Source organism: Eriocheir sinensis, chromosome 37, assembly GCF_024679095.1.
Source record: "Eriocheir sinensis breed Jianghai 21 chromosome 37, ASM2467909v1, whole genome shotgun sequence".
In the NCBI taxonomy this organism is placed as follows: domain Eukaryota; kingdom Metazoa; phylum Arthropoda; class Malacostraca; order Decapoda; family Varunidae; genus Eriocheir; species Eriocheir sinensis.
Genome location: NC_066545.1, coordinates 15,104,504 through 15,121,276, shown reverse-complemented (window position 1 = coordinate 15,121,276; position 16,773 = coordinate 15,104,504). Strand labels below are relative to the sequence as shown.

Sequence of the window (16,773 nt, the reverse complement as noted above, 5' to 3'; positions counted from 1 at the left end):
TACATACAAACAAACCATCGTACATACATATGGCATCTAGTTCTGTTCTCTTTAGTCGGAGCAGCATATATAGTGGACTTTTTTTTTTTTTTTTTTTGCTATTTTTGTCTTTTGCCCTTGACCTGCCTCCCTTGTTTAAAAAAAGACATACTTGCTTAAATACATAGCTACATACATACATAAATACATAGGACATACATACATACATACATAGACACCTTAATTAATGGGGAGGCGGTGGCCGAGTGTTTACTGTGCGGGCGTGGTAAGAGCGATCGAGAACTCTGCGCGGACTAGATTCGAGTCCACGCTGATTTTCCAGTCATCGCTGATCACCCACATGCTGTCCGGATCTTCAATCAACCTTAACTTCAGCGATTTCGGTCAAGATGAGCACCAGGGGGCAGCATGTTTTGTTTTTCTTACTTAGGGAGGAAAATAGAAGAGGGGGGTGAAGAAGGCAAAGGGAGAAACGAGAAATAAAGTAGGAGGAGAATAGATGGCGGGTCGCCCACCGATCGAGGACAGGTTTTATTGCTCTTAAAATATACAGGTTTGGGGGCAGCATGGGCCAAGCAAGAGTCATACATCACGGCAACCACTATAAATAAAATTAGCCTGCGCCAATAACGGAGTGGGGCCGCCCATAAGGTCCTTCAAGAAAGCTAAACGGGCGCTACTGGTAACACACACACACACACACACACACACACACACACACATAAAAATAAGTTAACCCGATAAATTTAAGATTGATTGATTGATAGTTTATTGTTGCAAGTAAACAACAAAGGAGAAGGGAGGAATTAACATGCTATCCCAACCCCCAGACAGGACTTAAGAGGGACTGCGCAGAGCTTTCCACAATACCAAGCTCCGTGTACATAAATAAATACATCGGTGAGTAGCGGGCTTTTTTTTCTACATTTTTTTAATTGCACTCTTTTTGTGGTTGTCTTATGTTGTGAGCCGTCTCCTTTGTTTTAACACACACACACACGCACACACACACACACACACACACACACACTCCTTTGATCTCTATTCAGGAGCAGTGAGTAGCGGGCTTTTTTTTATATATTGTTCTTTACGCCCTTGGACTGTAAACACACACACACACACACACACACACACACACACACCACACATTATACTGCACATACCACGTACCGTACTAGTTTTGTCTCTTATCACCCTTGTATTAGACGCACCAAATATCGCTCGTAACAAAAAGACCCACGAAGGGATAATAATGTTAATTGTGAGTCAAGTTATGCAAGTCGAGGCTCCGGGTTATCTAGAAATTAATAAAGTGAGGGTGATCAACAGCTTAATTGGTTAGATCAGTGTACTTAGGACTGTATTGAGTAATTAAGGGAAGCATTGACAATTGTTACGTAAAAATTCAACTGCGATTAAGTAATATTTCGGTCTGTGTGTGTGTGTGTGTGTGTGTGTGTGTGTGTGTGAGAGGAAAAGAAAGAGAAGGATAAAGAGAAGGAAGAGTAGAAGGAAAAGAAGGATAAAAGGAAGGAAAGAAGGAAGAATGGATCGAGGAAGAAGAGAGAAGGAAGAAGGAGGAGGAGGAGGAGGAGAAGGAAAAGATTAACAGGAGAAAATGGATCGCGGAAGTGAAGAAATCGATTATCACCAAAATTGATAAAACTTGATAAAAAAAAGTGACTCACGGGTGTTTAAATTTTTTGTACATGTATGATATCAATAGATCAACACACACACACACACACACACACACACACACACACACACACACACACACACACACACACACACACACACACACACTTTTTTAATCTTTTCTTCCTTCGTGTTTAATCTGACCTTTTTTTCCTCTCCTCCCTTTCTTACTCTTCCCTTCCTTTCCCTCTCCTTCCCTTCCCTTTCTATTCTTACGATCCTTTCCAATCCTTCCCTTCCCTTCCTTCCCTTTTTCCTATCCTTTCTAACCCTTCCCTTCCTTTCCCTCTCCTTCCCTTCCCTTCCTATTCTTACGATCCTTTCCAATCCTTCCCTTTCTTTCCTATCCTTTCTTACCCTTCCCTTCCTTTCCCTCTCCTTCCCTTCCCTTCCTATTCTTACGATCCTTTCCAATCCTTCCCTTCCCTTCCTTCCTTTTCTTTCCTATCCTTTCTTACCCTTCCCTTCCTCTCCCTCTCCTTCCCTTCCAATTTTCCTTTTCCTTCCCTTCCCTTCCTATTCTTACGATCCTTTCCAATCCTTCCCTTCCCTTCCTTTTCTTTCTTTCCTATCCTTTCTTATCCTTCCCTTCCTTTCCCTCTGCTTCCCTTCCACTCTTCCTTTTCCTTCCCTTCCTATTCTTATGATCCTTTCCAATCCTTCCCCAATGCCATCCTTTCCCTTCCCTTCCCTTCATTTATCTTCCTTCCTTCCCTTTTCTTCTCTTCTCTCCCTTCCCATCCTTTCCCTTTCTTTATTCCCCCCCCCCCCCGTTCCCCTTCCTTCCCTTCTCTTTCCTTCATTCCCTTCCCTTTCCTTCCTTCCCTTCCATTCCATAAAATTCCCCTTCCTTTCCTTCCTACCCTCTCCCTTTCTTTCCTTCCCCTTCAGTTCCTCCCTATTCCCTTCTTTCCTTCATTTTCTTTCCCACTCCCCATTCCCCTTCCTTCCCTTTCTTTCCCCAACCCTCATTCTCTTTATTTCCCGTTCATTCCTTCCCCTTCCATCCCCCCCCTCTCTCTCTCTCTCTCTCTCTCTCAGGTTCGTATACGTCAGTCAGGTAAGTCTGTTGTGTAGAATCGCTTTAATCTATCTTATCTTCTTATCCTTATCAGTGAACGGGTGGCCTCGCTGCCGCCCTCGACCGTGTATGTATGTGTGCGTGTGTGTGCGGCCGCGGCAGTGCGAGGGACAAGATCTTCAGGTGTGCGTGTGTGCGGAAAAAGCCTAAGGATACGGAGATACATACATACACAAACACACCTAAAAGCACCATGTTGAAGTCCCTTGCGTTGGTTGTGGTGTTACTGGCGGGGGGAGTGACGGCGGCGGTGAGTTTGCGTGCGTGCGTGCGTGTGTGTGTGTGAGTGTGTGTGTGTTTCTATCTATCCATCTATCTATCTATCTGCCGACCCGCTTGGCTGTCTTTTGTGTGCATGATAGTCGTGTCTGTTGCCTATGCCTGCTCTGTCTGTCAATCTGTATGCATGTCCGGTTACGGTTTCGAATCTCTGTGTATCCGAATGATTTTTTGGTATAAGTAGTAGCAGGGGCGTACCAGTAGATGTAAAGGGGGGGGGGGGCGTCCTTTCTCCCTTTCCATCCTTTCCCTTTCTTTATCATTCTCATTCCCCTTCGCATTTCTATTAGTGTTCTACTGGCGTACGTGCACTTGTCCATGTGTTAGTCTAAGTCTGTCTATGTTAGCTGATTAACTACACGCGCATCACTTGTATTATGGTGTTCTACGGGCGTGTTTCAAACCTGATTCGAACTTTTGAAGCAGAGGGCGACACTGTAGTACACTTATCAGGGTCTCTTCTCTCATAAGTATTAAGTGGGTCACCTGTTTATTTTCTTATCTGAACGGTGAGCGGTGAGTATCATTAACTACCTACTTATCTATACCTACCCAACTAACGAACTCACTCACCAACTGACTGACTGGCTGGCTGGCTGACTAACTCTCTCACTGATCTACCTATCTACTCACCCAACTAACAAACTCACTAACTAACTAACTGACTGACTGACTGACTAACGTAACACACTCTCTCTCTCTCACTGACCTACCCATCTACTCACCCAACTAACAAACTCACTAACTAACTGACTGACTGGCTGACTGACTAACGTAACTCTCTCTCTCTCTCTCGGTCCTTCATCAAACCTCAGTCAGTCAGTTGAGTCAGTTTATTACTCTAATCATTTGTTTCTTCACTGATAAAAGAAATCTCCCAGCTATCAGACATTACATAAGACTGACTCACCCACAGGCTCGCTTTCCCAACCTCTATAAAACATCAAACCTCAATAGATAAATAATATTCCCTTCGTTATTAAACCAGCAGGAAGCCTCGTTACGTCAAAGTTACCTTCATTCTTTCGTAGGAGTTATGGCCGTTTCCAGGGGTAGTTTTATGACCCTTCTGGTAGTGTGACTCCCTCTGTACCATGAACCCAAGACACGTACATTTGGCAAGGCTTTCGTAGGAGTTATGGTCATTTCCAGGGGTAGTTTTATGACCCTTCTGGTAGTGTGACTCTCCCTCTGTACCATGAACCTAAGACACACACATTTGGCAAGGCTTTCGTAGGAGTTATGGCCATTTCCAGGGGTAGTTTTATGACCCTTCTGGTAGTGTGACTCTCCCTCTGTACCATGAACCTAAGACACGCACATTTGGCAAGGCTTTCGTAGGAGTTATGGTCATTTCCAGGGGTGGTTTTATGACCCTTCTGGTAGTGTGACTCCCTCTGCACCATGAACCTAAGACACGCACATTTGGCAAGGCTTTCGTAGGAGTTATGGTCATTTCCAGGGGTAGTTTTATGACCCTTCTGGTAGTGTGACTCTCCCTCTGCACCACGAACCTAAGACACGCACATTTGGCAAGGCTTTCGTTGGAGTTATGGCCATTTCCAGGGGTAGTTTTATGACCCTTCTGGTAGTGTGACTCTCCCTCTGTACCATGAACCTAAGAAACGCACATTTGGCAAGGCTTTCGTAGGAGTTATGGCCATTTCCAGGGGTAGTTTTATGACCCTTCTGGTAGTGTGACTCTCCCTCTGTACCATGAACCTAAGAAACGCACATTTGGCAAGGCTTTCGTAGGAGTTATGGTCATTTCCAGGGGTAGTTTTATGACCCTTCTGGTAGTGTGACTCTCCCTCTGTACCATGAACCTAAGACACGCACATTTGGCAAGGCTTTCTCATTACTCTTTCTCTATAAAAACACCTAAGAATTTTTCCTATTTCTCTCATATCTGCTACTTGAACTTGAACTGGATGAAATTGTGCTCCGGAAGATTTTATATTTACTATCTGATATCCTCAAGTTCATAAATCTGCCCAGCCTCTCAAGCCTCAACTATAACCTTTCCTTCTACCTTCTACATAAAACAGCTACAAAAGTCTCCAAGTTCTTTCATGTCTTCTGTTTGAACTTGATTTGGCTGAACTTGTGCTCCGGAAGACGTAATATTTACCATCTGATATCCAAAAGTTCATAAATCTATCCAACCTCTCGACTAAAACCTTTCCTTCTACATAAAACAGCTATGAAAGTCTCAAGTTCTTTCATGTCTTCTGTTTGAACTTGATTTGGCTAAACTTGTGCTCCGGAAGACGTAATATTTACCATCTGATATCCAAAAGTTCATAAATCTATCCAACCTCTCGACTAAAACCTTTCCTTCTACATAAAACAGCTACAAAAGTCTCCAAGTTCTTTCATGTCTTCTGTTTGAACTTGATTTGGCTAAACTTGTGCTCCAAAAGTTCATAAATCTACCCAACCTCTCGACTAAAACCTTTCCTTCTACATAAAACAGCTACAAAAGTCTCCAAGTTCTTCCGTATCTTCTGTTTGAACTTGATTTGGCTAAACTTGTGCTCCGGAAACGTAATATTTACCATCTGATATCCAAAAGTTCATAAATCTATCCAACCTCTCGACTAAAACCTTTCCTTCTACATAAAACAGCTATGAAAGTCTCAAGTTCTTTCATGTCTTCTGTTTGAACTTGATTTGGCTGAACTTGTGCTCCGGAAGACGTAATATTTACCATCTGATATCCAAAAGTTCATAAATCTATCCAACCTCTTGACTAAAACCTTTCCTTCTACATAAAACAGCTATGAAAGTCTCCAAGTTCTTTCATGTCTTCTGTTTGAACTTGATTTGGCTGAACTTGTGCACGGTGCTCTTGGGCCTTTTGTTCGACGAGTGCTTTATCAACATATCTGGCCCTTGATGTGCCGAGAGACCTTCAAGATATGCTGATAATTGTCAAAAAAAGAATGCAATACGTACTTAGCAACAATATAAAATGTCGAGATAGTTTGATGGATTGATAATGATGAAAAAACGGAATACTTAGCGACACAATAAAATAGTTGAGGTATTTTGATAATTATTAAGAGGAATACAATACCTAGCAACACTATAATAGAATGTCATCAATAATTATCCAGATTTGCCATTCTATATGTTATTCATGCAAACACAGCAATACCTCAGTTTACGAGTGTTTTGATTTACGAGGAAAAAAAAAATCACTAAAAATGCCTTGGCTTACGAGCAGTGACCTGGTGTACAAGCATCCTGTTTGTATGAGTCGAAGAAGCAAATTCCAGGTAATACTGAACTTGTCACATATACAGAAATACAACTCATAAAACATACACTGGTAGACTTTTGTGTGTGATTCTAGACTGTCACACACACACACACACACACATATATATACACAAACAACCATGGCTCCTAAATTCCAGGTAACACTGAACTCGTCACATATACAGAAATACAACTCATAAAACATACATGGTAGACTTTCATGGGTGATTCTAGACACACACACACACACACACACATGTATACACAAACAACCATGGCTCCTAAATTCCAGGTAATACTGAACTCGTCACATATACAGAAATACAACTCATAAAACATACACTGGTAGACTTTTGTGTGTGATTCTAGATTGTCACACACACACACACACACACACACACACACATACATATACACACACATAAACAACCATGGCTGCAAATTCCAGGTAATACTGCACTCATCACATACGGTATGCAGAATTACGATTGATAAAACATATCTCATATATCTCTCTCTATCTCTCTCTCCTCTGCCAGCAACTAGTAGTGGAGGAAAATCATGTGAAGTGGGTAGCCAAATTCACAACCTCCCTGCGTGATGCAAGAAAGATTACACGGGGAAAAGGGAATATTTTTTTTCGCAGTGATTAAGAAGGTATCAGGGAGGGCAGCTGTTTGGGTCACTAATTAAGAAAGGGGGGAGGGGGGGGGGGGGTTATCAGTGGTCTAAATCTTATCGGAATTTTTGGAAACCTTCTTCGGCATGCCTTGAGAGAGAGAGAGAGAGAGAGAGAAAGAGAGAGAGAATGCATATATACTTTTCTTTCTTGTCTTCCTATCTTACTGTACCTCTTACTTGTCCTCCTCCTGACTTCCTTTCTTTCTTATTTTCCTTCCACCTGCCACCTCCTTCACTTCCCTTCCTTCCTCCTTTCTCCTGCTCCCACTAACAGCCTTTCTTCCTCTTCTCTTCTCTTCTTCTCACTAACATCCTTCTTTCTTGTCCTCCCCCCTCTTCCCTTCCTTCCTTCTTTCCTCCTTTCTCTTGTCTTTTTTCTATCTTCCTCTCTAGCTCACTCCCTCCCTTCCTTCTTCTCCTACTAATCCCGTTCCTCCTCCTCCTTCACCTCCCGCAGGATGGAGTCGCAGAGCAGGACCAAATCTACATCGTCGCGGGAGTGCTGGGCGGTGTGTGTCTGCTCCTCACCATAGCCACCATCTTCACCACCCTCGCCATAACCAAGTAAGCTCACCCCCGCATACATAAGCAGGGTCGTACACTGTGCTATTATCAAGTAAGCTCACTCACACGTCAATAGTTGGGGTGTGGTATCCGGAAACTAGCCTACTCTATCTCAAAGGAAAATATATATGTGTTTTAATGTCACTCTACAAGTTAAATATGTATCAGTAATGCAAATGAACAAGTGAAGCATCAAGCGAAATCCCAAAATTTAGTTCTAGTGAGGCTTAACGGGCAATCCTTGTGTGTATGTAATGGGTTATGTCCCTGAAAGAAGAATATACAAGACATCACAGGAGTTATCAATCTAAGTTAGAGAATTAAATATCTTTATACCACTCCCACACAGAGCTAAACAATTTGCTGTCAACTTACAACCCCTCAACCATGCTACTGACACTATATACTAACTACGAACACTATCTAGCACTAACACTACCGACACACCACTAACCTCTCACAATGTCCTCCTCCGTTACAGACTCCAGACGCAAGTGGCAGTACTGCAGGCGGGGAGCTCCAGACCAGCACCACACGATAACAGGTGAGGAGGCATTGGAGCCCCTGCAGTATAGAAAGGAAGGGACGGGAAGGTTAGGGAGTAAGAGGGAAGGAAGAGGTGGAAGGTAAAGACTGTGAGGGAGGGAGAGAGGGAGAGGAAAGGCATAGGGAGGGAAGGGAAGGTTAGGGAGTGAGAAGGGGAAGGAGTTAGAGGAAGGGAGGTAAGAGAGTGGAAGAAATGAGAGTATTTAGGGAAAGGAGGGAAGAATAGGAAACAGAGGAGAGATACAGACTAAGGAATAAGGAAGGGAAGGAGTGAAAGAATCTGAAAGGAAAGGATACGAGAGGATGAGTAGTGACAGGAAAGGAAATGGAAAGGAAGGAGAGGAATAGAAAAGGAGGAAAAGAAAGGATGGGAAGGATGGGAGGAAGGAAAGTAAAAGGAAGGAAAAGAAGGAAGAAGAAAGAATAGGAGAGGAAGGAAAGTTGAAAAGTTTTGTTTAGTCAGTGCAACATCTGTGGTCATATGCTGGAGAGAGACAGAAGGGGAAGGAATTATAGGAGAAGGGAACAGATCACAGGAGATGGGACACAACCCCCAATTAATACCTGGTGCCCATTCACTGCTGGGTGGACAGGGGCGTAGGGTATCGGAAAAGCCACCCAAATTTTTCCACTCCGCCCGGAAATCGAACCCGGGGTCTCTCGGTTGGAAAGAATGTGCAGAGAAAGGAAAGGAAAGTAAAATATAAGGAGAAAAATAAAGGAGAAAGATTAAGGAGGATAAAAAGAAGTCCAACTCAACAGGCAGTGCGTTGCGATAGAGAATAAGGAACAATAGTAACAAAAAAATAGTCATTGGGATAAAAATTAATAGTATACTCCAGTTAGTAGGTGGTAATGGTGTTGAATAGTGGGCGACAGGGGCAGCTGATAGTGAGGGTAGATATAGGGGAGGCACCACGCTGATAAATAATGATGGTGAATGGGGGAGGGAGGGGGCGATGTAGATAGGCTAAGAGGGGAGGGTAGCATAAGAGGATGATGATAGTGGCCGTATATAGTTTTTTTTTTTTTTTTTTTCAACAGAGGAGACGGCTCAAGGGCAATAAAAAGTGTAGCAAAAAAATAAATAAGTAAAAAGCCTGCTACTCACCGCTCCCATAATAAACAAAATGGCCAAAAGAGAGGCTTGCAAGGGATGGCGGTGAAAGTATTAGTATTGGTATCTGCAGTTGTAGTAGTTGTAGTAGTAGTAGTGGTAGTACATTTGTTGTTATAGTTGTGTAAGTGGTGAATGTTGGAGAGGAGGTAATGTAGATGGAGATGGGGCTTACTGGTAATAGATAGTGATAATGGTGGTGGTGGTGGTGGTGGTTACAGAATACTTGGTGTTGTAATAATGCTGCCTAGTAGAGCAGGGGTTCCTAACCTTTCCATGATCCCAGACCCCCATTGGATCCCTCAGTATGGTCACATACCCCTTCGCTTGACTGCTGGAATCATCATCTCCTAACTCTGACTGCACCTACAACTCAACTATCATTCATATTCAAAACAGTAAAGAGTTGCAAGACGCTCGTGACAGGGTTGCCAAATATATTGGGTGGTTTGATGTTTTCCCCAGGTCTGTAATTTTGGCAGATTTTTGGGGTCTAGAGGGCATCATAGGTTTATGAGGTGGGGGGGGGGAGCAAAGCGAGCATGCGCAGGTGGTGAGGTTTTGAAAATTAAGCAGTTTTAGGGAGATTTTGAGGCTGATATAGAAATTATTGTGGGGCTATAGCCCCCCAAGAAATTATGGCCCCGTCCCCATATTTACAACCACACTTAATTGCTTTCCAAATATAATAATATCTATTCTAGTGAAAGAAATGTAATACAACTGAGCACTAATTAATTTTAGTCCCGAAATAACACAAAGTATAAATATTGAATAGCAGTGCTGGTTATAATGCATCATTCTAACCGTTATTAATAAATCAAATATATATTAATATTCAAAGATTTGAGTCCCATACCCCCAGCATTTGGTACACATACCCCCGAGGGGTATGGATACCCCCGGTTAAGAACCCCTGGACTAAAAGAACAGTAGATAGTTAAGATAATGGTGGCCGTGGTAATGTAGATAACAACTGTAAATAACGTGTGTGTTTGGGAAATGCTTTTAACCGTGCTATTAAACCTATTAACCGGGCTATTAAAGGAAGAACAGGAAGTAGTAGAGATAATGCTGCCGAGGTAATGTAGATAACATCTGTAAATAATATATGTGTGTTTGGGGAATGCTTTTATGCTTCGTTTTGGGGTAACCGTGTCTGTTTTGTGTGCAGTAACCCTCTTAGTGCTAGTGGTGGTGGTTTGGGTAGAGACATAAGCCAGCCAGACCTGCACCAGAAGCCGCCGCCACAAATGGGTCTGCCGAGGAGTGAAGGGCTGCCCAGGATTGACAGGCCGGCCAGGAGTGAGGGTGTGACCAGATACAATTCAGGCCAGCCCGAAGACCCTTATCGAGCGCCCCCGAGGGAGAGGGAGAACATCCGCATGCAAGGGTCAGTCGTGTACTCAGTCAGTCAGTCAGTTAGTTGTTTAGTAAGTCGGTAAGTCAGTCAGTCAGTCAGTCATTCATTTAGTCAGTCACTCTCTTTCATTCTTTCCTTCAGTCGAGATCTTTGAGTGATTGATTTGTACACTCTGTCAGATCTACATAATTCTGAGACCTGCAAAATTGAAGACGTTACCATCAAGCATTTCTATTTCTTTCATTTTTTCCTTCAGTCCAGATCTTTGAGTGATTGATTTATACACTGTCAGATCTACATAATTCTGAGACCTGCAAGATTGAAAACATAACCATCAAGCATTTCTATTTCCTTCATTCTTTCCTTCAGTTCAGATCTTTGAGTGATTGATTTATACACTGTCAGATCTACATAATTCCGAGGCCTGCAAGAGTGAAAACATAACCATTAAGCACTTCTATATACCTATTCAAATACAATAATCTGGTCTATCTAATCCCACTGTACAACTGGAACTATCTACCTGTGCCATTCATGCAACTAAAATTCTCCTTCTAAAACCTTGCATGCGAGGAAATAGCCACTCTAAAATAGCTAAATTAATTGACATTGATCTATAAATGCTCTATCTAATCCCAATATACAACTGGAACTCTCTGCAACTGACATTTAAGCTGCTAAAATTCTCCTTCTAAAGCCTTGCATGCGACGAAATAGCTACTCTATGATAGGCTAAATTAATGACCATCTATATACAAGTGCTTTGGTTCTAACATTCTCTTCATGCCGTGTGATTCTGATGATTTTCCGTTTGTTTACCGTCACGAAACTAACACTCTGAACCGCCCTTGTCACTGCGTTTAGTCCAGGGGTGTGAGGTCAGAGTCGGAGTCGCTGGAGTCGCTTACTTTTGACCCGAGTCGGAGTCGGAATATGGAGGGAAAAAATATTGAAAGTAGGAGAGAAGAGAGAATGAATGAGGAGAAAGAATGAGAGAGAGAAGGGAAAAATCATTGGAAGTGGAAGGAATGACAGAGGAAGGGAGAGAAAGAAAGGAGGAAAATAAAGAAAATGGAGGGAAAAATATTGAAAGTAGGAGAGAAGAAAGAATGGATGAGGAGAAAGAATGAGAGAAAGGAAGGAAAAATCATTGAAAGTGGAAGGAATGACAGAGGAAGGGAGAGAAAGAAAGGAGGAAAATAGAGAAAATGGAGGGAAAAAAATTGAAAGTAGGAGAGAAGAAAGAATGGATGAGGAGAAAGAATGAGAGAAAGTAAGGAAAATTCATTGAAAGTGGAAGGAATGACAGAGGAAGAGAAAGAAAGAAAGGAGGAAAATAAAGAAAATGGAGGGAAAAATTATGATATGTGTGATGTGGTGTGGCTGGGTGGAGTGTGGTGTGAAGTGTGGCTGGGTGGAGTGTGGTGTAGTGTGGTGTGGTGTGGCTGGGTGGAGTGTGGTGTAGTGTGGCTGGGTGGAGTGTGGTGTGTAGTGTGGCTGGGTGGAGTGTGGTGTGTAGTGTGGCTGGGTGGAGTGTGGTGTGTAGTGTGGCTGGGTGGAGTGTGGTGTGTAGTGTGGCTGGGTGGAGTGTGGTGTGGTGTGGCTGGGCGGTGAGTGGTGTAGTGTTGCTAGGCAGAGTGTGGTAAGGTGCGGCTGGGTTTGATTTCCCTACCACAGCACTGCAGAGGTGGGAAAGGAGGAGGGGGATTGAGTCACACCCGGATTCACAACCTTAAAATTTCCAGGAGTCGAAGTTTGAGTCAAAATTTCCGAAACGTATCCGCCTCCACACCCCTCGTTAACCCGGTAGCTGCGGGGATCATGTTTCTTATTGGTCCCTCTAAGCGAGAAAAATGAGAAAAAATCATTACTCACACAAACCATTTCATAATATATATCAAAACATTTGTGATCAGTTTATGTATCATCTATTTTGGGGGGTTTATATCATGGCACAAATTTGGCCCGTCGCTGCTACACGGTAAAGCCACAAATTTGGCCCGTTGCTGCTACCGGGTTCATTCATAGCTCCAGCTTTCTCAGTACTTCCCTTCGCTGGTAATGCGCTAACGCCTTGATCCCTCTAAGCCGCTAGTTCCCAATGCTTCGCCGTAACCATTTTCAATAAGCTTATCAGACGTCGTTATCTGATAAGCTTGAAAAATCTGTTAGTACTCGGTGATGATATTTTTTATCCCACATTCTAGTAATCAGTTTTATTTATCTTGACTCACATATCTCTTAATACCCAATCACTGCGACAGTTTTTATTAGTTATCTCATCGGTCTTTTTATTTTTCATTATGGCAGTTTTCAGTATAAGGTCGTAATCAGTCTAATTTATCTTGAGTCCTATATCTCTTAATACCTGATCACTGCGACAGTTTTTATTAGCTATCTCATCGGTCTTTTTATTTTTCATTATGGCAGTTTTCAGTATAAGGTCGTAATCAGTCTAATTTATCTTGAGTCCTATATCTCTTAATACCCAATCATTGCGACAGTTTTTATTATCAATCTCATCAGCCTTTTTTTTCTTTAAGTATTCGGTATTTCATCATGACAATCTTCAGTATAAAGTCGTAATCAATCTAATTTATCTTGAGTCCTATATCTCTTAATACCCGATCACTGCTACAGTTTTTATGATCAACCTCAACAGACTAACCTTCCATAGCTTTTCCCTATCTTTTAGTACTCAGTGTCTCATTACAACAATTTTCAATATCAAATTCTATTCACTATTTTTTTTTTGTATGGACGTAGTATTTCGATGATAAACACATTGAAGTGGCTTGAAACGAAGGGATGAAAAAAAGTCACCCATGATTAAAAAGACAGGTGGAGGTGACAGGTGGGGCAGAGAGCAGATATCTTTTTGTGTGTAACGATTTGACACTAAAGACTGAAGTGAAGTTAAACAAAGGGATGAAAAACAAGTCACTATTGATTAAGAAGACAGGTAGAGGTGACAGGTGCGGCAGAGAGCTATATCAAGGGAGAAGCAGATATCTTTTTGTGTATAACTTTTCGATACTAAAGATAGTGAAGTGAACAAATGAAGGAGTAAAAAGTGTCTCCCATGATTACGACAACAGGTGGAGATGGAAGGTGGGGCAGAGAGCTATATCAAGGGAGAAGCAGATATCTTTTTGTGTATAACTTTTCGATACTAAAGACAATGAAATGAACAAATGAAGGAGTAAAAAGTGTCTCCCATGATTACGACAACAGGTGGAGATGGAAGGTGGGGCAGAGAGCTATATCAAGGGAGAAGCAGATATCTTTTTGTGTATAACTTTTCGATACTAAAGACAATGAACTGAACAGAGGAAGGAATTAAAACTAAGTCACCCATGATTACGAAGAAGGGAGAAGGTGGAAGGTGAGGCAGGGAACGTAACGTAATCAAAGGAGAAGCAGATATCTTTTTCTATGTAACATTTCGACACTAAGGACAATGAGGTAAACAAAGGAAGGAATAAAAAGTAAGTCACCCATGATTACGGAAACAGGTGGAGGTGGAAAGTGGGGCAGGGCACTTTTATCAATGAAGAAAGAGATATCGCCCGAGATTATAGAGAATAAGGTCTGGTATGTAATCTTGTTTTTTACAGGAACTGATAAACGGAGATTACGATCGGAGTGAGCGAGGCCTGCGTGAGAGATTTGCAAGTGCGTCACTGTGAGACAAAATTGGATACGTGTAGTGAGACGTATTTCGTGTATTAGTAATCTGTTGTTGGATAATGATGAACTAACCAGACGAGAAAATCAATACCAAAGATAATGATGATAGTAATAATTTAGTAACTGGTCCGACCTGAAAACTAAATTCTCGATCATGAAATTTGGCTGAGGTTAGTGAAGACTCTTATTACGAGCCATGATATAGGAGCCACATAGCATGAAAACCTCTCCTACTCACTACAATACTTCTGGACTGTAATGAAGCTTGAGTTACAGCCATGAAAGGAATATATAGATTAAAGGAGAAAGAGAGTACTGATGAAAACTATTACCAGGAGCCATGACCTAGGAGTAACACAGCAGAAAAACCTCTCCTGTACTGCGATGAAGCTTGAGTTATAGCCATGAAAAGAACATATATATAGCAAAGGAGAAAGGGAATACTGATGAAAACTAAAGAATGGCTCACACAGGGTACTCATTCATTCAGCTAAAACAACTCAGCGATTGAACGACACACTGCGAGCATTGGGTAACACTAAGCAGTCTCTCTTACTGGTGACATGACAAGCTTCTAAGTGTACCAAACCTAAGACTGGCTCACAAAGGGTACTCAATCATTCAGCTAAAACGACTCAATGATTGAATGCCAAACTGTGAGACTTGGTGAGCACTAAACAGCCTCTCTTACTGGTGACATGACAAGCTTCTAAGTGTACCAAACCTAAGGACTGGCTCACAAAGGATACTCATTCATTCAGCTAAAACAACTCAGCGATTGAACGACACACTACGAGCATTGGGGAACATTAAACAGTCTCTCTTACTGGTGACATGACAAGCTTCTAAGTGTACCAAACCTAAGACTGGCTCACAAAGGGTACTCAGTCATTCAGCTAAAACAACTCAGTGATTGAACGACACACTACAAGCATTGGGGAACATTAAACAGCCTCTCTAACTGATGCCGTGATAAGATAGGCTATCACTAAACGACTCTGTACCAGGCGCCAACGCTGAAAACTCTGGCTCACTGACTCACTTCACACCATGTCTTGCTTGTAGCGTTCCCAGGCACCAATAATGAGAGGGAGGCTGTGATGGGGGTTGAATAAAAAATGTTGGACCTCCTCAAACAGACAATTGCCACGCACTCACTCGGAACGGACATAAGACCTCCACTTCCAGTCACTTCCATACTTTTAACCCTTCAATGGCAGTGGAACTATATATAGACGGTCCAAAATTCAGTCAGTTTTGTATGGCAGAAATTTAACAACACTTCCAGATTGCATTAGAATCTATATACATCAAGAATCTATATGTATCAAGACACCTCTCCTCCCGAAATTGACCCCTCTTTCGGCCACCTCTTTGGATTCTTTGTAGGAGCAGCGAGTAGCGGGCTTTTTTCTTATTATTGTTTCCTTTTTTTGTGCCCTTGAGCTGTCTCCTTTGTTGTAAAAAAAAAAAAAAGAGAGAGAGAGAGAGAGAGACAACAGTTAAAACATCTCTTATGCGGCGTATCTATATTTATGCTACGGTCCTAAGGTTGGCAGTGACGATAGATGATTCATTTTTGGGGAGTTGCTCTTCAAATACTGCCGCCGTCCGAGGGTTAATAGACTGTTTAATGAGGACCACCGTCTATGATTTGACCACCATCACGAGGCACTATGATCCAGTGTGTGCATGTGATTTATGATTTGCACTCTCCCCATTTGTCTTGTGAATCAGTATCAAAAAAGCCAACCATGTAGCCTACTTAAGAATATATTGACGAGTAGTTCTAATCAGTAGGCCTATGTTCTTTGAGTGTATGTATTGATAGTAAGTACCAAAGTTAGGGTCGCTTTCACAGTCACTTTGTTTGTTTTGATCGTACCCGACGGCGGCGATCGACGTAATAGTTTTCCACGTGAAACTGGCCGATAGGGTAGTGGCGGCTGCAGAGGAAGCGAGAGGCATTGAGAGTGTGTGCCAAGGTGAGGGGCTAGGCTAACCCCTCACCCGCCACTACCCCATCGGCCAGTTTTAAGTGGAAATACTACAGCGGCGATAACAGCCATTGGTAACGATCACAACAAACGAAACGACCGTGAAAGCGGCCCCTAGTCTCTAGTAACATTATTAAGTTCTGCAAGCCATCATTTTCAGCTTAATCTGTAATTCCTTGCTGTTGATTAGTTCAAATTATGTTCCTTGAGTGCATATTTTGATAGCAAATACCAAAGTTAGTATGGAATGACATTTTAAGATTCTGCAAGTCAGCATTTTCAGCCTAATCTAATTTTTGCTTCCCATTCATGAGTCCCCCACCATTCTGAGTATATTTTGATAGCAAGTACAAAAGTTAGTATCGAATAACATTATAAGATTCTGCAAGTCATAATTTTCAGCCTAATCTAATTTTTGCTTCCCATTCATGAGTCCACCATCATTCTGAGTATATTTTGTTCTATGAGTATATTTCGATAGCAAGTACAAAAG

At 42.1% G+C, this 16,773-nt stretch overlaps 1 protein-coding gene and 2 long non-coding RNA genes across 6 annotated transcripts in view; 2 read left to right on the top strand and 1 right to left on the bottom strand.

The window, feature by feature from the left end:
- The first annotated feature begins 2,844 nt into the window (after positions 1 to 2,844).
- Positions 2,845 to 16,773, top strand: part of LOC127008357 (uncharacterized) — a 17,407-nt gene continuing 3,478 nt past the window's right edge. Inside the window, exons 1-4 of one of the 2 annotated variants that reach the window (XM_050880324.1) lie at positions 2,845 to 3,029; positions 7,461 to 7,567; positions 8,049 to 8,111; positions 10,441 to 10,623. In XM_050880324.1, the coding sequence (XP_050736281.1) occupies positions 2,853 to 3,029; positions 7,461 to 7,567; positions 8,049 to 8,111; positions 10,441 to 10,623 (530 nt within the window). In that variant the 5' untranslated portion in view covers positions 2,845 to 2,852. Of the gene's footprint in view, positions 3,030 to 7,460; positions 7,568 to 8,048; positions 8,112 to 10,404; positions 10,624 to 16,773 lie in introns of both variants that reach the window. The other variant, XM_050880323.1, reaches the window with a different exon arrangement.
- Positions 3,043 to 6,990, bottom strand: LOC127008359 (uncharacterized). 2 transcript variants are annotated; one of them, XR_007761045.1, is made up of 3 exons: positions 5,514 to 6,990; positions 4,573 to 5,390; positions 3,043 to 4,366 (listed from the first exon to the last, which is right to left on the bottom strand). It is a non-coding gene; the product is annotated as an uncharacterized LOC127008359 (long non-coding RNA). The 2 variants fall into 2 exon arrangements; XR_007761044.1 differs by having other exon boundaries at positions 4,573 to 5,238.
- Positions 12,203 to 16,773, top strand: part of LOC127008358 (uncharacterized) — a 5,028-nt gene continuing 457 nt past the window's right edge. Inside the window, exons 1-2 of one of the 2 annotated variants that reach the window (XR_007761043.1) lie at positions 12,203 to 13,704; positions 13,841 to 16,712. This is a non-coding gene — a long non-coding RNA (uncharacterized LOC127008358). Of the gene's footprint in view, positions 16,713 to 16,773 lie in introns of both variants that reach the window. The other variant, XR_007761042.1, reaches the window with a different exon arrangement.